At 44.2% G+C, this 24,826-nt stretch overlaps 1 protein-coding gene across 2 annotated transcripts in view; it reads left to right on the top strand.

The window, feature by feature from the left end:
• C2CD3 (C2 domain containing 3 centriole elongation regulator) overlaps positions 1-24,826 on the top strand; it is a 594,096-nt gene that overhangs the window by 252,609 nt on the left and 316,661 nt on the right. For both annotated transcript variants that reach the window (XM_069640138.1, XM_069640137.1), the window contains 4 exons: positions 5,011-5,183; positions 6,585-6,708; positions 15,660-15,928; positions 23,188-23,274. In XM_069640138.1, the coding sequence (XP_069496239.1) occupies positions 5,011-5,183; positions 6,585-6,708; positions 15,660-15,928; positions 23,188-23,274 (653 nt within the window). The remainder of the gene's footprint in view (positions 1-5,010; positions 5,184-6,584; positions 6,709-15,659; positions 15,929-23,187; positions 23,275-24,826) is intronic.

Below are 24,826 nucleotides of genomic sequence, written 5' to 3'. Positions count from 1 at the left end.
GCAAAGTACCTCTGTACATTCGATCTCACTGCAGGGCACTGGCAAATATCCCTGAAAGAAAATCCTAAGGAGAAGACTGCATTCTCAACGCTTTAGGGACTTCGCCAGTTCAGGGTAATTCCCTTTGGTCTACAGATTGTACCTGTCACTTTCCAGAGGCTAGTCAACCGTTTCCTGAATGTGCTAGATGAATTCTGCATGGCAAATCTGGATGATATTGCAGTTTTCAGAGTACTACAGGAATTTTATGGCAGACTATGGTACCATAGCTGCTCCTCCGACGGTCCGCACTGCTCCAAACAAACCTAAGAAAGTCACTTGGTCTGAGGAGTGTGAGGAGGCCTTCCAAGGCCTAAAGGATTGCCTTTGTCAGGCGCCTGTTCTCAGGGCATCAGATTACCAGAGACCTTTTATTGTGCAGACAGAGTAGATTAACAAATGACACATTTCAGCCTGTGACAACTTTTGGCGAACTCCGAATATATTTTAAAGTTATTTTGTAGGGGGTGTATAATATTTTTGGGTATGTAGTAACCTGATTTGCTTTAGCGGCAGTACTTAGGTTCCGATTCTGAGTCTGACCAGAATATTAAAAATATTGTAGAAAGAAACTGTGGAACCCTTTGACGTGCGCCAAAATGACCTATTTCTTGCGAGAGTTAGACAAGACACCTTTTGTAAGTTTGCAGGGAGTTTATTCACAGACATTTGTTTTTGATTTCATTTTCACAATAAAAGAGCCTCTTATTCTCAGACCGTTTTGTTTTTGATTTCATTTTCCAAAGTAAAAGACCCTTTGCACGTGTTTCACTGTCATTGATATAGTGACAGATCTTCAGGAGGGATAGTCTCTCAGTAGACTTCAATTGTACTCAACTAAAGTGAGAAAAAAAAATTCAATATAATATAATGACGGATAATGATCATGTCATAAACAAATAATACTTGTCTTTGTCTTGTCTAACATTTCTAAAACATTTTTATATATATCAAAAAACAAAACTAATACAAATCTTTGTTTGGTTGGTAAATGAATGAGGTCACCCTTTCTTTTGAACCAGGGACATGCACCATAATAATTTGTTTCATACTTGAAATGTATAATAGATTTTGTTGCGACTTGAACAATTGGGCATAATGTGCCTTGTTCAGAGGTTTAATTTCCCTGTTCTTGGCACTTTGTGTTAGATTCAACGTGTCTGTTTCCAAATATGTGCCTAAAAGGGGGCGAGTATTACTATTTAGATTATTATAAAATACTGCATCTCCATACTTTTCCCCTCACTCTCTGGCCGGCCTCCCTTGGCTCCCCTCCTACCTCTACCTGCGAGGCTAAGAACCTCAGGGTCATCTTTGACTCCACATTTTCCTTCTCCGCCCATATCTCTGAGCTCTCTAAAAAGTCAAACTTCCTACTGAACCTCTTCAGAGGTACTCTGCCTTTCCTCTCCTTCCCTCAGAAGCTCACTGTCTCCCCACTCTGGTTCTCTCAAGGGTGGACTATTGTAACAGCCTCTTTCTAAATCTACCTGCCTCTACTCTCCGCCCTCTGCAACTTATCCAGAACAAGACTGCAAGACTTGTCCTTGGCCTCAAGCCCAGGGATCGTATCTCTCCAGCTCTGAAATCTCTCCATTGGCTCCCAATGGATGAAATGATTAAATTCAAAAGCCTCTGCATTGTCCACAAGGCTTTCTGGGGCCTGGTTCCAAAATACCTTCAGCTATCCCTCCACAAATACCTCCCCTCTCGAGCTCTTCGCTCCTCTACCTCTAACTCCCTCCGGGTCAATCGGTTTTCAAAGAAACGAGCTGGGGGTAGATCTCTATCTTCGGCTGGGGCCTCCCTGACACTCTAAAACTTGAGGAGAACCATCTCTGGTTCCGAAAGTACCTCAAGACCTTCCTCTTTGCTTCTGCCTTCTCTCCCCCTCTCCCCTGCTGACCGGCTGTCTTGTCACTGTGCACCTGGCTACCCTCTTTCCCCTGGGCCCAGGTACCTGCTCACCTTGCCGCCCTCCTGCACTGCCTCCTGGCCACCCCTTGCACTGGTGGACTGTACCTGTACCCATACACCCCCCCCCTTTTTCTTCTTTTGCTGCACTTATCAGACTTACCAGTCTGCTGCCATAAACACAGCACTTGCCACTTGCTGGCTGCACTACCACTGTTCATTGCCTCCATTTTCTATTTATTTTATTTATAGTTTATTTATCTGCTCTGCACTTTCCACTCTGCACTTTCCACTCTCCCACTTCTATGCACTTTTTTCCTTTTCCCTTTCCCATGCACTTGCGCGTTCTCAATGTCACTGGGCCTAGTAAGATCGTTGTTTTGTGTTCTCCCGTTCCCCTCCCTTGCCTAGTCACGTTCTGAAACACTTGTGTACGAGTGCGACACAAATAAAATATCATATCATGCCTAAAAGAGCCACATTTTGTTCTGAATTTCTTAAGCACAGAACAGATATGATGTGTCTGGATATGAATTAACTATTAGCGCTTACCTTTTTGTGAAGCTTTTGAGTTTTTCTAATCCGCTTGCAGAGTTCGGCGTGATAACCTGCATTCGCTTTGCTTTCCCGAGATTAATTCCCTGAAGGAAACACTTGCGGTCACGTGTATATCTATATGGTGTTATCGTGACACCTCCATTTTGGAATTGTGCAGACAGATGTCTCTGACATTGGGGTCAGTGCTGTCCTGTCTGTTAGATGAAAAAAGCAGGGAACATCCTATATGTTTAATTAGTCGCTAGCTTGAGGACAGAGAGCTCAGGTGAGCAACTGTGGAAATGAGTTTTCGTCCATTGTGTGGGCCCTTAGGAGGCTGAGACCCTATCTCTTTTTTGTACTGACTTCACTGTGCAGACTGATCATAAGCCCTTAAAGTGGCTAAGCACATGGAGAGGATCCTATGTTGCTCAGGTAGTCCATAAGTCTACAAGGCTTTGACTTCACAATTGAGCATAGGCCAGGTACTCAAACACAGCAATGCTGATTGGCTGTCCAGGATATATAACAGACTGGAAAAAGAAACCCAACCAGGGGTTGATTAGATCCACCTGTCCATATTCAGAGGAAGCAGGGCGAGTGTTGGGAACATTTTCTTTTTACAACTTTCCCTTCATGGTTTCCAATGGAACTCCATTCTTCTTGCTCTATTTTTCATCCTGTTCTGCCTTTTGCTCATTTATTTTGGTGAAACTGATAAGTGTTTCAGACTATCAGTACAGGGAAACTTGATTTCCTTTTTTGAATTCTTGAATTCTTGTATTCTACATTGCTGTACACAGCATTTTACAATGCAGTGCAAAGGCAATACTTTTCTATCACCCTGTATATTACACATGGGATCTTTTGTTACTTTTATATATGCCTAAAGACAAGCTGGTGGAAGCAGTTACATATTTACAGTTTTTGCATTATTTTTGGTGTGCACAATCACGTTTACTGCATACGGCTTCTAAACGTGGCTAGCGCCCTAAAATGGCCATGCAATGAGATTATCGCTTGTTCTTTGGCCATGTTGTAGTTTTGCCTTCTTCCTGCCTTCTCAGGTCAGGAAAGTCCTTATTGGGTCATGCACTTGCCCAGGAAAGCTGTTGCTAAAGCTAATTAGCCTTTGTGAAGGGGGAGAGGAAGGGGGCTGGGACTGCCTAGTCCCAGTCTACATCCCTGCTGCCCAAAGGTCTGCTCCTGGGCGGATGTGAAACCTCTAGTTGTCCCTAATTGGACAACTACTGGCTATTTGAATGGTGCAGATCCTTTCCATTGGTGGGCCTGGACTGGCTTCCAGCTTGGATTTTGGATAAGAGGATGCCACCTCTCAATGGAACAAAGGACGGAAGAGGGCGACCCCAGTCAACCCATCATGATCCCTGGGAAAATCTGAGTTAGGGGATAAGTAAGCATAACTGTGCCTGTGTCTCAACCCCCGCCCCCTGCCCCCGCTGTCCTCCAAATGATAACCTTGGGCACAAGTCTCCTTGTCTCCTAACTCCCTCTTACTCACCTCTTGGTCTTCGAACCTGGGTCAGGTATCCGGCCCCAGGGTTAGACCTGGGTCTGAAAGAGAGAAGAGGAATTACCTGTCTTCTGGTAAATGATTGCTTAACTTTTAAATAGTTGGAAACTATTCTGAATCACTACCACAAGTCCATGTCATCCCTTTAGAGACTACATACCTGTGTGAAACCTTGTGTTGGAATTCTTAAGTTTAGGGAATTAAAACGGATTGTATATCCCCATTTTAACTGCTAACGCATCACCTACCTGTTTTACATGGGAATTTATTTGATTATGTATAGTGAATGCACATACTGGTGATTGTATATATTTGTATTATAGAATGTTGTGATACTACTTTCTCATTACATTTTTCAATGTTCTAAAGGCCTAAATAAATTACTGCAATTTGTATAGCTGACTGTCTATGCTGAATTATTGTGTGTTATGTTATTCTGTGTGTGGACTCTTTGATGGCCCATGACTAAGGTCACACTCTCCTGAGAGGAAGTCTTGACTGCTCTCCATTGCTACCTCCATTAGGTTTTGTCTCGGCTCTCAAAACTCCCAATTCACCATAACTAGGTGGCCTCCTAAAATCTGTCCACCAGGCCAGGTTCTAGAAAAACATCTTAACACAAGCTACTATGCTATACTTTTAATCTATTCATATATATACTGATTTAAAATCTCAAATGCACTTCTAGGTTCCATTTTTCATGTATATTTAAAAAAATAAACAATATAATTAAAAACAATTATATATTTGCATATGAAATTCTTTTGTGTGTTTGCCCATGAGTTCTAATAGCTTTATAGACCTTTAACGCCCTTAAGCCGGTCTGGTGTTATGACCCTGTATATGTTGTTAAGGGCCTGAGCATCTTCATAACACTGAGTGCGGGCACTGGGCAAAGTCTATAAAGCTTTATTAAGAAGATGTGAAACGCAGTATAGTAGATCTAGTGGCCGCACCTTAAATCTGTTTTGTTTTTCATCCTGCAGGTATTATTACCCTAATGTTAGGGACCAGATGGTTGCCAAAGGGATTTTACCTCTTTCCCGGTTGTGTGCTATGGTGACAATGCAGCACCGTGAGGAGGTGGGAATACAAATCTTTAATCTTCCGCTGACTCCAGTAACTGAGAGCCCAGACAAATCCCATCCGCATTCCTCAGGTAATTACAGACTGCTGGTCATACGAAAATGCATAATCATGCACACTGCACCATTCAAACATCAGTAACATATTTAGTGTTTGCCATATTGCATGCAAGCCAGTATGCAGTTCCTGTGCATCAGGCACATGGAGCTAATACTGAGCCATTTAATCTTTACCAAAATATTTGTATTGGTCACATTGTATGCAAGCCAGTTAGCATAAGGAGGCATATTTAAAACAATATGTGCTCTCAAAACATAGACATACCTCTGACTAAATGCTTGGGTGTACATAGCGGTGCCATGTGCCATTGTTTTGGCACTGAAATGCCATCACTGCAGGTAATTATATGGGTGTGGCTGCCAGCAAGATTCAGAGAAAAACTAAAGATTGGTTGCAACAGTGGACCTTTTAGCATAAATAAAAACATATTTAGACTGCGTTAAATGTAAAAACATCCTGCTTTCAAATGGGGGTGTTTTAACATTTTATATTTAATTGTTCATTTATAACACGCTTAATACCAGCATTGTGGTTTCTAAGCGCGGTATCGGGATTCAAACCTGTGTGGCGCTGCATTGTCTTGTTTCCATGACAAACACCTTGACTCATGGCTACCCTTTTCCAATTAGCTCTACAATACCATGAATATTTTTCTAAGATTATTTGCGCCTCATTTTGTGAACACATTAAGTGCAACAGTGTTTTGTGTGTGTGTGTGTGTGTGTGTGTGTGTGTGTGTAGTGTACAATCTTAAAATGTTATTTCCAGCACTAACATTTGTGAAAACACCCCATACACATTTAAGATGATAATCTAGGCTATTTTCCATCAAAGTGCTACTGCACTTTTAAGGATCATAAAGAGGCACTTACAATGATGCAACAGTATTAAATCGGGATTTTACAGATGCAAGAGGTGTACAAATTGAGCCTTCAGACTGATCCTCCAGTATTTTCCAAGCTATCCAATTTATAGCCTTATCATAGTCCTATCGGGGATAGAACTCAAGGTCATGCTAGATAGACTCTTTTGATCTTCCATGCATGAGAGGTTCTTTCCTTTATACAGAGCCATACGTTCCCACTTTACTGATGGGTTGTGTAGATGGTGACAACTCATTCCGTAGCATTACGTACATTGATCATCCTTAACGGGGGTCCACCCTTTGTGGACAGTTCAACCTGCTTACAAGCAGTGCCTAACAGGCAGCAGCCATGGCAAGCATTGTGAACCATTAGATAACCAACATGCTGTCACTCCTCACAGGAGACGGGCAAGGAAAGCTCTACCTGGGGTTGCATAAGCTGGCAAATCCAATTGACGAGTGATAACACTACTTAATAATATTTGCTGAGTTTGGACAAATTGGCGTATAAAAAAGTAATCGTTGCTTTCTTTCATTTTCTTTGTTCAGGTTTGCTGGATGTGAGTGTGAAGTACAGGCACTATTTAAAAACAACAGCTAGCGTTTTAGCTGCCCGCACAGTTTCAGTTTCTGTGCAGGTACACAGAGCCTCAGGTTTGCAGGCAGCTTCAAGGTAAGATGAGTGCTCATTGTGTTCTGTTTAGGATTCTAAAACACATGTTTGGAATACACCTACGTTATCATCATTATTTTCGAAGAATAAACATATCACAGGTATGCAGTTGTCTGCAGCTATGAGAACTGTCTGCCTTGGGTTGATTAAGCTATGTATAAAATAGCACTGCCCTGTAAGACTAAGACAATTTTCCAGAGCAAAAGACTTGCATTTGGGCCAATTTGCATACAATACTTTGCTCATGTGGCTATGAACTGGAGGTGAACTTTCAGTGATGACTACTGGGTGGGGCCGCAGCATGTGCGACTTAGCTCAAATGGCTTCTTCTTTCACATTTCAGGTGGAAGGGTTTTTCTAGCCTTTGTAAATCCACCATATCTTTCCTTGTGTTTTCCAACCATATTAGGGAGACATTTTCACATTCTAACATGTTCTTGAAACAAGCTAGCAATGGACAAGAAATGCCACATCATATCATATCAAGAGATATGACGCCAATTGTGTTTGTTTTCTTTCTCTGAGCTGAAACATCTAGCCGATTGTTAAAGATAATGAATGCCAAGTTCCTTAATCATTTCCCGCAGGGCATCCATGGTGTTAGGTAAGATTTTCATATTAATTATAGATTTTCCTGACCTGTGTCAACCACAGAACATTGTGCTTTTACTTGTTGATTATATTTCCTTATAACTGCATGAGTGGGAATCTTTTTCCACACTCAGTCTCTTACTCTTTTTATGGGTGTCATTTCTAAGATTCCCCATAGTGTCAGAAATTCTGATCCTGGAAGCTGTAGAAGTAGTCGACTACTGGAACCAAAACCAAAGATGAAGATGAAGAAACTGCAGTTGAGATGATTTCCAGACGACCAGAGAGCCTGCAGTGTAACCATAGCCTGCTGTAACCCTTCTGTAACCCTTCCTCCCAATCGTCCTGGGGACTCGGAAAACGGCGGCCCCGACCCAGAGCCTGGTTAGACCCACTAGACACAAGAAGACCTACATTTTGAGTCATCCCACGTTTTGCTGCAACTTTGCGGGGATGCAATACCCAGGGACCTCGATCCATTGTGTGGTGCACGATCATCCGAATTCCGAATCTCGGTGAAACTTCGTGAGCATCCTGCTGGATCTCCAGAGGCACAATTCCAGTCCAATAAGTCCCGTCACCAGAGTGCTGGACCTTGGACTCCCCTCCCTTTTAATCTCTCTTGACCAGTCAGTCACTTTTGATCTGGTTGACCACTCTATCTTGGTAGCCAGAATGTCCAAAGTGGCCAACTTTTCACCTTTGGCAGTGAAATGGATTTGGTCCTTCCTTGTAAACAGGCAAAGTAGGGTTTGTCTTCAGGAGGCAGTGTTTGCTCCCATTCCGGTGCATTATCGGGTGCTACAAGGTGCAAGTACCTCTCCCTGTATCTATAATATCTTTATGGCCCTTGGAACAGGAAGGGGTCATGTTCTCTAACAATGCCGATGGCTCCCAGTGCGTCATCCCCCTAACAGGCATCCACTCACAAGATGAACATGAACTTAACAGTCTTCACCCTGATGGAGACCTGGATGACGTGCAACAATCTTGCACTAAGTAGAGTTAAAACTGAGCTTGGGATTGTGGGTCCTTCCGCTACATTGGCCAAGCTTGACCCTGCCTACAAGAGTTTCCTACTGGGGTAGGTGAAAATAGCTGTGCAATTGAAAGTACAAGTTTTTGGCATGGTCTTGGACCAGCTACTGAACATGAAGTCTCATGTGGGTAGTACCGTCTCAGCAGCTGTTTAACATGTCAAATTACTAGCGCACCTCAGACCGCTCATTTCACAGACTAACGCAGAATCAATTGCGAAAGCAATCATCTATGCTAAGATTGACTACTGTAGTAGCCTCCTGGTCGGAATCTGTAAAGCAGATACAAACAGACTACAAGTTGTACAAAACAGAGCTGTCAGTGTGGTCGTGGGTCTCCTTCGCTGTGACCACGTTTCGGAGGCCAGACGTTTCCTGCACTGGCTCCCAGTTGGGGGAAGTGTTAGGTCCAGACTCCTGGTCATTACTTTCAAATGCAGACTTGGGCTGATGCCTACTAAACTTCAAAACCTTATTACGGAGAAGGTCGACGGCAGGAACCTCGGGTCCAGCAACTAGAACTACTTGTTTCTCCCTAGATGTAGATTGAAGAAGGTAGAGGATGGAGCCTTCTTCAGTGCTGCCCCAAAATCTTGGAATTCACCGCCATCCGCATTGCGAGGAAAGACTTCCCTAGCAGTCTTTAAGAAAGAACTGAAGACATTGCTGTTTATCTTGATCAACACCCTGAGTTATCTAGTTCCTCTGCGCTTTCACGTCACTTAGCCTGACCTCTCTTTGTTCTTTGTTCATCTGTCTCCATCTGTGCCCTAATGGCCAAGGGTGCATGGCTGCGCATTACAAATAACCTAAAGTAAAGTAAACTGTGATTCTGGCATTACTACCTGTTGGTGACAGTTGCTTTAGGTGCCTTGCTGACCTGCCCTCCTCTGCCCCGACACCTGCTGCACCGGAATTTTCTTTGGATCTCCTTCGGACGCTGAGACAAGGCAACTGTCCTGTCACAGACGATCGCCCTATCCCGCAGCCGATGAGAGTGGCCGGAGCGCCGTGAAACTGCAGGACTCCAACCTATTAGCGACCTCGACTAAACTGGCAAAGTTTGGTCCGGACTGTACCGAGGTCCGTGAGCACTTGCATCACTTACCAGTGGCCCCCTGGCACAACCGATCTCTTATTATACGCACGAATATCCCTAAAGAGGTATTCACTTTTGGCTGGGTAAGCCTGTGCTTCCTAGCTATTCCAACCTTTTGGAAACTGCTCTGCCACCAAGGGCAGACCCTACTCGAATAGTGGGAACCAATTCTTCATCCCCTCAAGCCCCTTCTGACTCACTACAGCCATCTCAAGAAGACCCGCTTTTTGTTTTACTTGCGTAATCGTGCATTTTTACGCACAACTGTACTATTGAGCACAGGGCTCCCCACTTCTTAGAGCTGGAATGCAAAAGTTAGGGAACGACTCCGAAGAATTGTCTAATGTTCCTAGCATCTTAACCCACCGTTCTCCCTAAAGGTTGTAGCTGTGTTTTACTCCTTTGTCGCATTGGAAAATGTATTGCTTATATATTATCTAGTATAAGAATTGTGTGGTAACTGTTTTTATATATCTGAAGTTTACTTGTGTCAATTGGTCCGGCCGATGATAAATGTATAGATCTTTTTGATATACACTTGTCTAAGAGTAATTTGTGGATTGTTACTGTGTGTGCTCATTGTGGGCTTCCGATCACTCGCACCCTTCCGCCTGTCCCCACAGGGGAGTCTCACCCCATGAGATCCTACCGCTGTGCATCATCCCCAGGGGGACTATCGGGAGGCAGCCCCCCTCCCTGGCCTCATGGGTTGGGGCTCCTCCTTGGGGAGAAGTGACGACATCTAGGGATTTGTCACACCAGCCAACACTATCTTGGTAGTGCCACTGAACCACAAGGCTTAGACTTGGGTGGACGTGAGAGTTCAGTTAAGGACACAGTAGTGAGCTCTTTTTATGTTACAATTTAGGCACAATGTATAAAAATTGTTATTTAGTTAGGCCTTATACAAACTCTTGTCAATGAAAAACCACAGGTAATAACACACTAAAACATTCCCTACCATTATATGCATATTAACCTTGGGGTGCTATGCTAAGAGCTTTAACACTTCACTTTTAAGGTACTGTTAGAAAAGGTTTTCAGAATACTGTAAGGCAACTGCATAACAAAAAATAGACTCTGTTAAGTAACCTATAGTTATAGAACTAATAGGCAGAAAATAAAGGAGTTCGCAAACACCATACAAAACTTCAGCTGTAGTGTACTATCCTTAAAATGTCTCCCTGGCTAGAAAATAATGGGCCTAATGGTCCTAAAGTCACAGTTCCCAGAAAAGTATTTACAGGAGGCTAGGAGTCTCTTAAGGAAGTTGAACAGTGGTTAGCTTGAGTCAACAGGTCGTTTATAAGTGTTCCAAAGTACAATAAGAGCAGAAGTTAAGTTCTTAACAGACCCTCCCCCAATCCAACCACCTTAGGGAGACACGGGACGATACCTGACCCGAACGTCATTGTCAAAGGCTAGTTGTGAAGATTCTAATGGAGTCTTCACGGATTCCCTGGCGGTGACCTCCTCCCATGTGGCCAGGGTACATCAGCCGCTACCTGATCCTGACGGCGGCTATATGAGGGAGGATCACATGGGAGGAGAGAACTACCATGGAGTTGTCATGACTTCATTGGAAGGGACGCGGTATCCCCCCTTTCCCATGAGGAAGACCCCGTAATGCCCAAAACCTTAATGGCCTAGTGTCAGCTGTTTGTTTCCCCATGTAGAGGAATTAAAGAAGCCTCTTCCCAATATTCTTTAGGTCAAAAACTCATTTTTGATATGATATGGCATGGCATTTGTAACGCGCCTATACACAAGTGTTTCAAGGCGCGACGAGGCAAGGGGGGGGAAACAAAGGGAGACAGACAACAATCCTACTAGGCCAGGTGTCATTCAGATCGCGCAAGTGCAAGGGTAGAGGGGAAAGGGAGAAGTGCAAGGGGGAAAGGGAGAGGGGAAATTGCATTACAGGATCAATAGCATACAGGAAATAACAAGGGCCAACTAGTGGCAGTGCGAGTAAGTGCAGATAAGTGCTGGGAAGGGGGGGCTGGGCCAAGGACCGAGAACGACGAGTGGCCCAGTTGCAGATTCAGTGCAGTTTCAATAACTTTAGCAGGGGAGAGGGGAGAGAAAGCCGAGGCGAAGAGGAAGGTTTTGAGGTGCTTCCGGAACCGGAGATGGTTCTCCTCAAGTTTCAGGGAGGCAGGAAGGCTGTTCCAGAGGGAGGCCCCTGCAGCGGAGAGAGATCTGCCACCAACTCGTTGTTTGGAGAAGCGGCTGACCCTGAGGGAGTTGGAGGCGGATGAGCGAAGAGCTCGAGAAGGAAGATATTTAGGAATAGAGAGTTGAAGGTATTTTGGCCCAAGGTCCCAGAAGGCCTTGTGGACAATGCAGAGGGTTTTGAACTTGATCCTCGCAGTCACTGGGAGCCAGTGTAGTGATTTTAGTCCTGGAGAGATACGGTCCCTGGGCTAGAGGCCAAGGACAAGTCTCGCAGTCCTGTTCTGGATGAGTTGCAAAGGGCGGAGAGTAGAGGCAGGCAGATTTAGATAGAGGCTGTTACAGTAGTCCAGCTTCGAGAGAACCAGGGCTCTAGAGACAGTGAGCTTCTGGGGGAAGGAGAGGAAAGGAAGGATACCTCTGAGGAGGTGTAGCTGGTAGTGTGACTTCTTAGAGACGTCAGATATGTGAAGAGAGGAGGAGAGTGTGGAGTCGAAGATGACCCTGAGGTTTTTTGCCTTGCAGGTAGGAGCAGGAAGACCTAGGCACACAAAACTCCAACAAAACCCTTTTTATTCTGATGTTCCTTTATGTAAATGAAGTGTTCTCTCATGTAAAACCACTGAGAAAAACTACCACTACGCTATATGTCAGCTCCCATAATCGCCAAAGAACTGAGACGAGGTGGATGAAGGAGTACAAGGTAACAGCAGCTCAAAACCTAATGTGCAAATTCGTTTTACCAAATCACTTGTGCACAGGGGCAACTGCACTACTGAGTGTGGCAGTGCAGGAGAAGACATTGGCTCCTCTGCAGAGGCTTTCGACCCCGAGAGACACGTAGTGGTGTGGCGGAGAAGAGGAGTCCGCAGAGGCAGAAGGAGAAATGCAGTGCATGAGCATGAAGAGCCGTTGAGACAGTGGGAGCCTCAAGAAAGTTCCTGGGCGCTGAGCAGCTTGAAGAGGCAGCGTTCTCCAGCCCGGGACCTGAAGGGAAGTGGGCGTGTGACCGTGGAGCCATGAAGGAAGCCCGGAAGGATGTCTGCACCATCCAGAGTGGGAAGCGGTGGCAGAGCCAAATTGCAGAAGCGCAAGCAGGACCAGAGACGCTTGAGAGAACCGGTGAGTCAACCCAAAGCAAGTGGGGACCGCAGGGCGTTCGGGCCACCACCCCAATGACAGTTTAAATGCTATGAAATTGCTAATACAGAAACTACAAGTAGTATGTTTGAATGCAGAGAAGGCACAATACAGATTCAAACCCCAATGATACATGGATGCATGAGATGCAAGTGTGGGGCAAACTTTCAACAAACATTACCGCAGAAACATATAACTAGCAAAAAAACAGTATATGCAGTTTTGGTGATACAGAGGAATTGTAAAACGCATAAGAAGTCCTGGCAAGGGAAAGATACCAGGCAATTGAAACACAGAGGTCCTGGCAGCACAGTATACAGGCAAGTGAAACCAAAAGGGAAGTCCTGGCAGGAGAGTATGCCAGGCACTTGGAATCGCATAGAGAATCCTGGCACGGGAGTATACCAGCTGAGTTGCAAAGCTACAAGAAATATTAAAGGACAGTGTTTGCTAGACAAAAGAAAGGCGTGTGTTAAAGAAAGACTGTTACAGAACGTGTAGCCTATTGTGAATCAAGGAGAGACACAAAGGAACTGTTAGTAAAAGAGACATTGCTATCCCATTTCAGAATCCAGGGGAAGGGAACCACCCCCTAGGTCCAAGGTCTTTCACCGTGGAGAACATTTTCGTTGGAGTTATGCTAATCATCAGTTGTGAACACTGTTTTGCCAATATCAGATTGAAGACCTTTCCTTGCACACTTTGTTTTGTTTATAGTGTGAGGGTCAGGATAGGATGTTTTGAAGACAAGGGCGGCTTTTCAGTTATTGACATCCTGACACAGACAGACCTTAGTTTTTGGTATTTAGGTAGGGAAACTCCTCTTTAGCATAGGGTCAGAGAGGCATTTTTCCAACCCATTTTCATTTGAATAAAAGTCTTTAACCAAAAACATGACGGCTTTCTGTTTGACTTTCATTACTGACCACTCACATGGGCAAGGGAGAGAGGTAGGGTCAGAAATGTACGGCCTTGCAGCCCTACCTAGACGGAGGATGGGGGTCCGATATGCTTACTCACCCGATGTACTCGGATTCACTCCAGCACCACTGTAGGCGTTTCTGAATTCACTGGGCCTTCTTGCTTTGTGCCTTGGTTTCTTTGAAGGACGTCCAGAGGCCTCTTTGGTGCAGAGGTTGCTTCAAGCGTTGGATTTTTGGGTCTGACTAGTTTGCAGTTCCGGGCTTTGTTGGACGGTTCTGGGTACTGGACATTTGTACACTCTGGACACACAGACATTTGGACTACCACTCTGTTGGCGACCTCAGAGGACCACCAGGATGCGATGCAGGTTGTGAACAGCGATGTCTGCTTGAAGAAAATGGCAGAAGGTGACCATAATGCTGGAAACAAAGAAAATTATCCTGCAAGGACTCTCTTCGTGGTGGAGAGCTGTAACTTCAGGGAAATGCTTCCTGTTCCATGAGCTGAGGATCGGCGGGTCCCAAGGTTTACCTCAGAGCGTCGACCGGTGCAGCAAAGTTGTCCTTGAGGACTTTTAGCTAGGCAACAGGAGAATTTTGGGACTTTTCCAAGTGCTTCCAACCACTGGATCTTCTAGCAGAGGTCGGGACTGGTTGTTTCTACCAGTCCAGAGGTCAAAGCACCCTATGAAGGTCGTCCGGATATCTGCATAGGGACAGGGCTTCGACGGGTAAGTGAATAAAGTGTCCAACAACAAGGTCTGGGTTTCAACAGGCTGGTCTCCTTTGGAGGGGTCTTGGCTCCAACGATGATCTGAATAATGGCTGCAGGAGCCTAAGACAAATCTCACTAGTGTGTCACACTAATATAAAACTACAGGATGCATCCCTGGAGGCTCTACAGCTGCTGTTTTTTCCAAATATGTTTGTCAAGTGAGCATAGAAGAGCCAATATTCAGTTATTCCCCATGTCGCTATTGTTTAGTTGTCTGCTTGATTTCTTATCTTGGCAAAATAGCAAAACCGAAATATTTTTTTTAAAATACATTAAACTGCAAGAGCCTGGTTAAAATGTGTGTCTTCAAATATTCCCCATGTATTTCTTACTGGGGCTGTTAATACAACCATGAAGTCAAAATGTTGAAACCTTGGGCACCCAAGATGCTTTCAGCTATATCGTACATATTTATTATGTGCTTAATGTTGTTTTGACAATCAAGGGTTTTTAAGATGTGAGTATGTTCTAAAATATGGAAACAATTTATTTACAGTACATGTTTTGGCTGCCAAGTGTTATGAAAGAAGTCATGGGATTATAGTCTTTGTTTTCTTATCTGGTGGGTTTAGAACAATTTTGTTTTCCTCAACACATTTGGGGTAAGTGCCTATTGTCTGAGTGTCATGCAATATTACAAATGTCTACATCTTTTATTAATATCCATGTTTAAATGAGTGGATGAGTCTGAGCACTGTAAAAGTGACGTATTACTGGTATCTAAAGATTACTGTCCTATTGTGTTATTGCAATGGCCTTCTTTAACCCATTGAGTGCCCTTTTGATGTGTGGGTGTTGCTTATGTAAGTATTTATCAACACAGGGTATTGCCTAATCGCTTATCGGTGAATCCAAAAAACGGTGGCAAATGTGCATGTCCTCAGTAGTTAAGCGATTACTTTGTTAGCTGCTACAAAATGCCCAAAGAAAATGATCTGGCTTTTATATCTTCAAAACTTTAATTTCCATTTTGTCAATACTTTTAGCACCCCAGTTTCATTAAAAATAAATGGCATGTAATTTCTGTTTTTCCATACCATTTGTTTGTATACTTTAAGCAGTAGAATGCCCTTCAATGTCCATTCCTTTAGTGTGGCAGCATTAGAGAACTACAGTGGGTGAAAGCTAATGTATTCTCATTTTGAGCATTACCTGAGTGAATAGTCCAACACCCTGTCTCTTTTTCTTTTATTTCCCTCGCATAAATGAAGAGTTATGGCAGAGCAGCACCCCTGTTTCCAGTACAGTGCCGATGTGGGGGTGAATACTTATGTGACGTTTCGTCCATCCTTCCTCCCTGAAAGTGAGAAGCGGCACACTCGAGTGGTGGCCCGGACATTCTACCCAGAGATTGACCACCACACTGAGTTTCCCTGTAACCTTGTCATCCAAAGAAGCACTGGCGAGTCCTGCAGCCTTGCAGAACTGTTGCAGCATGGTGAGGTCGTCTTCTCCATATTTCACCAGAACATTGCTCAAGGTAAATAATAAATACAGTGGGGGAACGGGGGCGGAGGGGAAGTCCTATCTGTTGCTAAAGGTCCCATTTCCACAAATGCTTTTGGAAATGTAGTGTTGTAAGTAGTAAAAAGAAATCTTTTAATATTTCTAAAACCTAACTGCCCCTTTTTTTGTAGCGCCCTGATTACCTTTTTGTGACCTTTTGTATGGGAGACCAACATGTAGCTGTTTTAAAACCCTTATCTTTTTGTGTTCATCAGTGTGAGAGTAAAAGTCCTAAACTGTGCCTCTGGCATGAGGTTATTGTAATTTTTGTATTTTCACTGACCGGTTCCTTTTCCATGATGAGTGCTATGCTGAGGCGTCACCATGGATGTAAATGTTGTTTGGTCTATTTTCTCAAAATCAGGGTACACAAAGTACCCTGCTTTATCCTGTGTAAGTATTCTCACGCAACTGGCTGCTGCGCTACTGGTTGATTGCAGAGTATACAAATACTCCAGCCGAAATCCCTGATGATGTGAAAACCAGTATTGTGTACTACTGTCAGACCTGGTTTGCAACATCAGCTCACAGGTAGGTTTCAGGGATTCCTCCTTGATGCACACATTTCCTAGGTGTGAACAGGGAAGAACTGGCAAGGCGATACTCCTCGGAGGGGAGCAGGGTGGTGAGACGGCATCACCTTATGACGTGCAAAAGCATCTAATAACAATGTCCACTCAATACATGTTTCAAAATATGTTCTTTATTTATGCTCTATGCAGAGATGAATGCAGTGAGAAAAAGGGCACAACTAACTTAGAGAGACCAGAGGTAATATTTTCAACGACCACTTGTGAACAGCCCTCTACAAAAACACTTGTTTAACAATACACTGTGTTCACTCGGTCAATTGCTTCCCCAACTCCATTCGTGGTTGTTCCTTTTTTTAACCATTACATTCTCATATATTACACCGGTTTGTATCAAAAATAGTTATTTATTTTTTATCACATATCTTCAGTAAAAACTTTTTTTCTTTTTCACATCTCTAATTTTAGAAAAAATTTGAATATATTATCAAACACTTTATAGACAACAAACAATACTCAATAATTTCTGTGCACATTCAATATCCTGTAGTATTCCATCATTTGCCAATTTTTGAGATTAACATCTTAATCTAGATCTGTAGCTTGCTCTCCTCTCATATAGAGAAGTACATCCCAGTCCATAAAACAATTCACTCTATGTTCATAAAACCCATGCTAACTTTCATACCGCATTCATACCATAGAAAAAGGGCATCCAGTAATAATGAATAAACGTTAACAAATAACTTTTTTTAACTAATAGAAAATATGAAAAAACAAAATCTTTTATTAAACATATATATGGGGCTGGGGTAAGGGATTAAAACGGGTGGGGAGGGGTTGGGATCGGGTTATAATCTTAAAGAAACGGGGGGTTTATGTGGAGATTCAGTATGTTTTTGGTATTTTCATTTCGTACAAATTATTTTCGGTAAAACATTTTTCGTTAAATTCACATAGATCCAGAAAAAGTTAACATTTAGGCATTATGTTTCAGCACAGTGATTTCCACAGTGTGTCACTGAAGTTTTCAGTTTTTCAGTCCCAAAAAAGCGTTGGGGATATGGTTTTAGATCTGTAGGAAAGCCCACTGCTAATCAACAGCATAAACTTGAAAGGACAGCTTTGCGGTTGTGGTAAAGCAGAGAGCGAGTCAGCACAAGTTGCACTTAGGAAAACAGCTTACACTCAATGCAAACCAATGGGCCAAAGACAACGAGAAGGCCTTGTGGTTCTCGGAAACGCTAGTGGTGAATGTTTTCAGTGTCAGCACAAGTTGCGGTTCAATGATGAAGGGATGGGGTTGCAGATGAGGCCCAAATCCATGGGACATGAACCGGGGTCCCTTGAAGATAATGGAGAACCTCAGAGAGTCAACCCGGATGTTTGGATATGGTACACCTTACCCATTAGCTTTGGGTCCAGACCAGTGATGCAAGCAGTGCACCAGAGCCCTCTAAAATGAAGTCAATCTAAATGAATTCCATGTTCCATGAGGTATCACACTCTCGGTGGTTTACATATATTTGTGGGAAAAACATGTAATTGTAAATACTTCCCAATTTTAAAATGACATCTAATTATGAGCTTGGATCACATGTTATATTTACAGAATGGGGTACACAGAATGTACGAAATGGAGCAAGTAGCTCACATCTACGCCATCCAGTACTTTGTATGTACCACATACATACATATCCCATGCAATCCCTGCTCATAATTGGGTGGTATTTTAATAATGGGTTGTATTTACAATACCACTTGTTTTCATCATTGCTACACTGCTCATAATGGGTCCTAGTGTGTCTGAAAACACTGTTATGGAATAACCCATTGGCAGCTTATCTAGCTACACATGCTGGCTACGCAACAAGAACTAAGGATACAGCTGGAGGCATGCCATTGGAATCAGGGTTTGAATTGCCACTGTGATTTCAGATTTTTCCTCTGTAGTAAGCCATGTGGTATCCCTTGTAGTTCTGTTTTCGGCTGCCACACATAATGTGTTGCAGTAGCATCCAGAATACTAAAGGGCAGTCATTATGTTTGTCTTCTAACTAGCTTCCATACTACCGTGACTGGAAGTGATAGCTACTGTGACGAATCTGGGAAATTCTTACCATTTTCCAAAGGGGGGCAGGGGGCACCCCCTTTGAGGCTAGGAAGGTAAGCCCACTCAGCAAAACGCTCCCTAGCGGTTTGGGAAAGCCAGACCTCACTGGGAGTGACTCCCTTTTAGGTGACAAGGACTCCCATTCATATGGAGAACTCCCTATAAAGAATACCCTGTCTGCATATATGGGAATAGAAACAACTGATGTTTCAGTTGATCCACATTCAAAACACCCAAACATTGCTTCCCTAATGTTGGCTCAAGGTAATGCTGGAATCATCATAGCTCAGCAGCTGATGGAGAACAACAAGCCTCTTTTAAGTACAGCAGTGAGAATAAAGAGACAAGGAACCTTGAGTGCAGAGAGAAGAATCCTACACAGAGGCAAGCCTCTGACAATAGAACCTCCTGAAAGGGAAGAGCTAGCATTGGCATGGAGAAACTAAGAGGGAGAGAGACACGTTCGGAGGCCAGCATTGGAAAGGGCGATACTGCCAAGACGGTGACTGAAGGAAGACTGTCCTACCTGGTGGTGTGACCACGTTGCAGTCGTGGTGTGCCTCGGGGCCTGCAAAGAAACGTAGAGACCAGTATCCAGGTGTTAGCAGAGTTTTCCAAAAGTCCTACTGGCAGTAAAACTTTAGTAAGCTTTCCCAGTGATTTGTAGATCCCGAACTCTTAGTATCAGTCTGTTCTAACTCAGGACCTTGGTAGAGTGGCATAGCAGTCAGGCTCATCTTAAGAGGAAGATGTGAGCTGCAAGTAAGTGCAGTGAATCTAGTTAGACGGGCACAGCAAAGAAGCACTTACACTTATAAGATATATGAAGGTATATACGTATTCAATTTGAACCAGAAATCACTTAAATACTTTCGATATTTATACTAGAACACTTGGGAATACTTGATAATACACTTCAAATGGCACTTTCACTTCTGTGTTTGTTTGCAGTTAGATTTGTAGCAATGTTAGAAAGGGAAAAGACAGTGTTATCGTATTATCTGTTATTGCGCGCTCAAGCGGTTTTCAACGGTTTATACAGTAATGTATTTACTCTGCAAACACATGTATTAAAGTCACTTAAAGAGAGGAAAATGGTTAGTGTAACATGATCTTGGCTCAAAGTTCTAGAGAGGGTTTCTTCGCATAGTATGTCCTTTAAGTCCCAAAACACAACCCTAGCTAAAGGCAGTTAGGAGAGGGCTTGAAGTCTTGACAAGCAGCAAATTATGAAGAGTTCCTGTGGATTTCTTCCAGTCTCTAGTGTTATTGAAGCAGCAAATTAACAACTAACAAGGGATACCTTAAAACTGACTCGAGGAAGGGACACAAGCAGTGGCTTAGGTCTGAGGTAAGAGGGGGTTGCCCTGGACACCCCTACGTGCACTCCGACCCTCTGGCGTGTCTTCTTGGAATTAGGAAAGCAATACTTTTCCCCCCACCGCACCTTGAGTTAGAAGAAAATATTTGTGCTGAATGCTCTGCGATGTTGCAGCTCTGGACCCGCCCTCAGGATTCCGCAGGATTCCTCAGGATTCCTTGTTCTGATGACAGGGCAGGACAATGGACGGGATCTCTTAGCAGTAGCCTCGAGGAGGACCTGTAGCATGACTTTCAGCAACTTCTTCGTTCACTCTGCGGTTTTGGCTCCTTTTCTGCAGCACCAACAAAGGACATGGATCGCCTGGTCAATCTTCTTCGCTTCCTGCAGTCCCACGCTCTGATGAGGGGGTCTGGGTGGGTTAGATCAGATCTCTGGAGTGTGCCTACGGGCTCAGCAAAGATTTGGATGAATTCGGCCTTTCCACGACGATGCACTGGGAATGGGCAGGCGTTCTCCGGGTATTGGGCTTCCGCAGCTCTGGAAACTCCTAGGACCTCGGGAGATGGCTTGTTTCAAAGTTCATCTTGGGCCTGGTTGCTCGCACCAGCCAAAGGGAAGGAGTCATCCTCTTCGGAGCTTCTCTGTCGCACAGAAAACGGGGTCAGGACAGCAGTGGTCTCCAGTGTTTCAAAGGGTCTGCAGGCGTCTATGGTCGTTGTCTTCTTCGGTTACTTCAGCTTTCTGTGGTCGACTTTCTTTCCACTCCAGCAGCCTCACCTTTTATACAGTTTCAGCGCACACTCCTCTACTGTCTCTCTCAGCATTTTACAGAAAGGTGCGTTTGGCTACCTTGACACTCTGCAGCCTAGACGGGGATACTCAAGAGTTTCCTGCCAAAGGCAAAACACACACACACACACACAGACCTTCCCCTCCCAGAACGGTAGAAGAAGGGCTAACAAAGAACAACCACGCTAGTAATGGCGAACAAAAAGGGAGGCCACAAGTTGGTACTTGGTACCCCTATTGTGCACTAACGAGGCTATGGACATAGCCTGCGGTATAAGAAATGCACAATAGTTGGTAGAACACGTCCACTGCCACCAGCCATAACTAGGTGATTGTCTGTGTGAATAAAAAGACACAGGAGCAGGGAGAAGGGGGTTACTAGTTATCCCCTTGGCACTCCACTGAACGTGGTGTGTGCCAATCTCCCAGCCTATAAAGTTTTGGGAGAGATACTAAGAATCTTAAAGGAAGACCCAGAGGGTCCACAGCAACACTGCCCATAAGGAGCTGTGTGCTACTTTAGAAGAATACAGAACACAAAGTACAGAGTTCCAAAAGACAGAGCCTAAAAGAATGAACAAGTGGAAAAAGGTTCCACTCATTCAGAGTTGAAAGAAAAAGGTCCATAAGTGCAGCAAAAAGTGCTGGGGGTCTCACTAGGAGAGGGGATGAAGCATAACAATGATAAATCTCCCTAACACCACGGAGGAAAGAATCCTCCTTTGTCAGGGCAAGGACCCCTGTGAGTGCAGCAACAGGCAGAATAGAGGAAGCAAACACTTATGAGAAGAAGCCAGGAGGACGGCATTGAAAATGCTGATACTGCTAAGAAGGAGAAGGACGAAAAACCATCTTGACTCGTGACTTGACCATGCTGCAGCCGTGATGGATCCAGGGCCTGCGAACAGACGCTGAGACCAGTAGCCAACCAAGGAACATATTCTGTGCTCTCAGGGCAACGACCGCTGAGTGTGCCGCGACAGGCAGGATACAGGAAGCAAATCTTTACGAGACGCAGACGCTGAAGAGAGGCAAACAACCACATCTGTGCTGAGACACCAATGCACTGGAGCACACCAGACGACAGTAAAAGTACCAGGTTTGCCCAAGGTGGAGGGAGGTGAGCGGAACAAAGTGAGAAGAGAGAAAATGACAGGGAGGGTTACGGAGACCTAGAATTCCAAATGGTACCGATTGACAGAGGCCAAAGAAACCACCACAAAAATTAAACAAGCCAGAGAGCCAGACTGGTCTGAAGAGCTCTAGAGAATTAAGTGACATTGTTCAACCTATGAGAAGAGGAGAACCTGGAGGGGTCAACTGGTCTATCCAAGACATACAACTAGTGGAAATAAATCGATCAAGTTGGGGTAGACGGGCTAAAGGAGTTATCCCTCCCCTTACAGACATTGAGACATATGAGCTATATAAAGACCTCCAAGATATAAAACTAGTGGACAGAAAACTACCAAGTTGGCGGAGAAGGACTAAGGAGATGATCCCTCCACTCAAAGGCACGAGACATTTGATTTGTATATAGATGTAAAACCTTTCTTGAGGAGCCTAAAGAGAGAGCTGGAAGAATGTCTTTGGTGAATTGTGAAGAACATTGTTTTGAACTTTGACCAATACCCCAAGCAAGACCCAAGTAACATTGGCTGGACGAAGACTGAGCTAAGAGGCTTTTGTTCTGGATTATCCTTGTTTTCTTTCTTTACCAGAAGTGGTAGGGCTAGATAGTGAGTAGGGCTTTGGACTGAGGACTCATTTTTGTTTTGATATTCGACAAGCACCTTTAGTTTACTTTATAGGCAGGGAAATCCCTCTTAGCAATATGGACAGATAGGCATTTTTCCATTTAATTTAAATAAACACCCTTGAATGAAGTCCTCAAGTCTGACTCCTTCTTCTGGTTCGCAACACTACTCTTAGCAAATCTGAAAAGATGCCTCACTTAACCGAGGCAGCAACAAAACTCCACCTCCTGCCACATCATTCTGCTGAGTAGGGGATGCCTATCCCTAACCGGACTGGGATTTTCTCATCTAACCTAGTGAAAGGGAACATGTTCAGAATATGCATTAGGAGGAAAGAAGGCCCCTTAGCATTCTCAAGCTCTTCTCTTTAAGGAAGACGTATTAACAGGAATATTTGCAAAACACTTCTGTGTTTTCGAATGCAAGGCTGATGCCAGGGAACCCCTGTTTAACTGGATTACAGTCTGTCGTTGGTGTGTGCAGAGATTCACTGTTATACATTTCCAAGGTAAGTAGCCATTTTCCACTGATGGGACTCTTACTAACTGTGCCACAGCGTAAGGGGCATAGGTCATGCAATTATACATTTTAAGCAGTTTGTTTCCAAGGATGTTTAAAATTGTGAATGTGTGTGTGTGTGTTTGTGTGAACAGCAGTCATTCATTAAACACAGCACTATTGTCTAGTAAATAGTTGTTCTTGTTTTGGAAATTGTTGCAGGTGGTGAAGCAAAATTTCGTTCTTCTCAAGATTACTTGCTGGGAGTAGTGAAGGTTCCCACCAGAGACTTATTGACCAAGCGATCAGGTAAACAAGTGTTTACTTACAAAATAAAAAAAAAAGAATTTATATCGGATTTCTCCATTAACAGAAAAATACACATACAAAACCAAAAATCATGGAAAAACCTCCAGAGCAAAACAAAGAAAACTATAACTCTTAACAGCCATAACTAAAAAGTTGTATGTATAAAATCAGCTAATTATAAATATAAATGTTGCCATGTAGTTGCTGCATGTAATAAAACCTGCAGTCCCACTGCCATATTCATTGTACCTCTCAGAATTAAGGTTATGATATGATATGGCATTTGTAACACGCCTATACACAAGTGTTTCAAGGCGCGACGAGGCGGGGGTGGGAGGACAGGGCAGACAGACAATGATCCTACTAGGCCAGGTGTCATTCAGATCGTGCAAGTGCAAGGGTAGAGGGGAAGGGAAAAGTGCAAGGGGGAAAGGGAGAGGGGAAAGTGCAATACAGGGTTATTAGCATATAAGATAAATAACAAGGGCCAGCTGGTAGCAAGTGCAAGGGAAGTGCAGACGAGTGCTGGGAAGGGGGGCTGTAAGGATACACAGTCCCGCAGTGCAGGGGTTGCCAGGGAGGCAGTGCAGGGGAGAGTGGCTGGGCCAAGGACCGAGATCGGTGGGTGGCCCAGTAGCAGATTCAGTGCTGTTTCAGTAATATTTAGCAGGGGAGAGGGGGAGAGAAAGCGGAGGCAAAGAGGAAGGTTTTGAGGTGCTTCCGGAACCGGAGATGGTTCTCCTCAAGTTTCAGAGAGGCAGGAAGGCTGTTCCAGAGGGAGGCCCCCGCAGCGGAGAGAGATCTGCCCCCAACTCGTTGTTTGGAGAAGCGGCTGCCCCTGAGGGAGCTGGAGGCGGATGAGCGAAGAGCTCAAGAAGGAAGGTATTTAGGAAGAGAGAGCTGAAGGTATTTTGGCCCAAGGCCCCAGAAGGCCTTGTGGACAATGCAGAGGGTTTTGAACTTAATCCTTGCAGTCACTGGGAGCCAGTGTAGTGATTTTAGTCCTAGAGAGATACGGTCCCTGGGCTTGAGGCCAAGGACAAGTCTCGCAGTCCTGTTCTGGATGAGTTGCAAAGGGCGGAGAGTAGAGGCAGGCAGATTTAGATAGAGGCTGTTACAGTAGTCCAGCTTCGAGAGAACTAGGCCTCTAGAGACGGTGAGCTTCTGGGGGAAGGAGAGGAAAGGAAGGATACCTCTGAGGAGGTGTAGCTAGTAGTGTGACTTCTTAGAGACGTCAGATATGTGAGGAGAGAAGGAGAGTGGGGAGTCAAAAATAACCCCGAGGCTTTTAGCTTTGCAGGTGGGAGCAGGAAGGTTCTGTTTATGAAGCTTCTGTTCACACTTGTCTCGGGAGGATAGCTCAGGCGCAACGCGCTCATCTTGGAAGCAAGAGGACACAAAGCACCACAGGTTCGATCCCCGGGTCCGCGCTTAGAAACCTGTGGGTATTAAGCGCGTTATAAATGACCAATTATACTTATACTTTTACTCTATACCTCTCCTTTAGCTTCTTTAATCGCTGGTTATGGGTTTCAAGTCCACCTTTATGCAG

This window comes from Ambystoma mexicanum, chromosome 7q (assembly GCF_040938575.1).
Source record: "Ambystoma mexicanum isolate Mex_15411 chromosome 7q, UKY_AmexF1_1, whole genome shotgun sequence".
NCBI classification, from domain to species: Eukaryota; Metazoa; Chordata; class Amphibia; order Caudata; family Ambystomatidae; genus Ambystoma; species Ambystoma mexicanum.
Note: the sequence above shows the minus strand (reverse complement) of the source record. Positions and strands in the feature narration are given on the sequence as shown.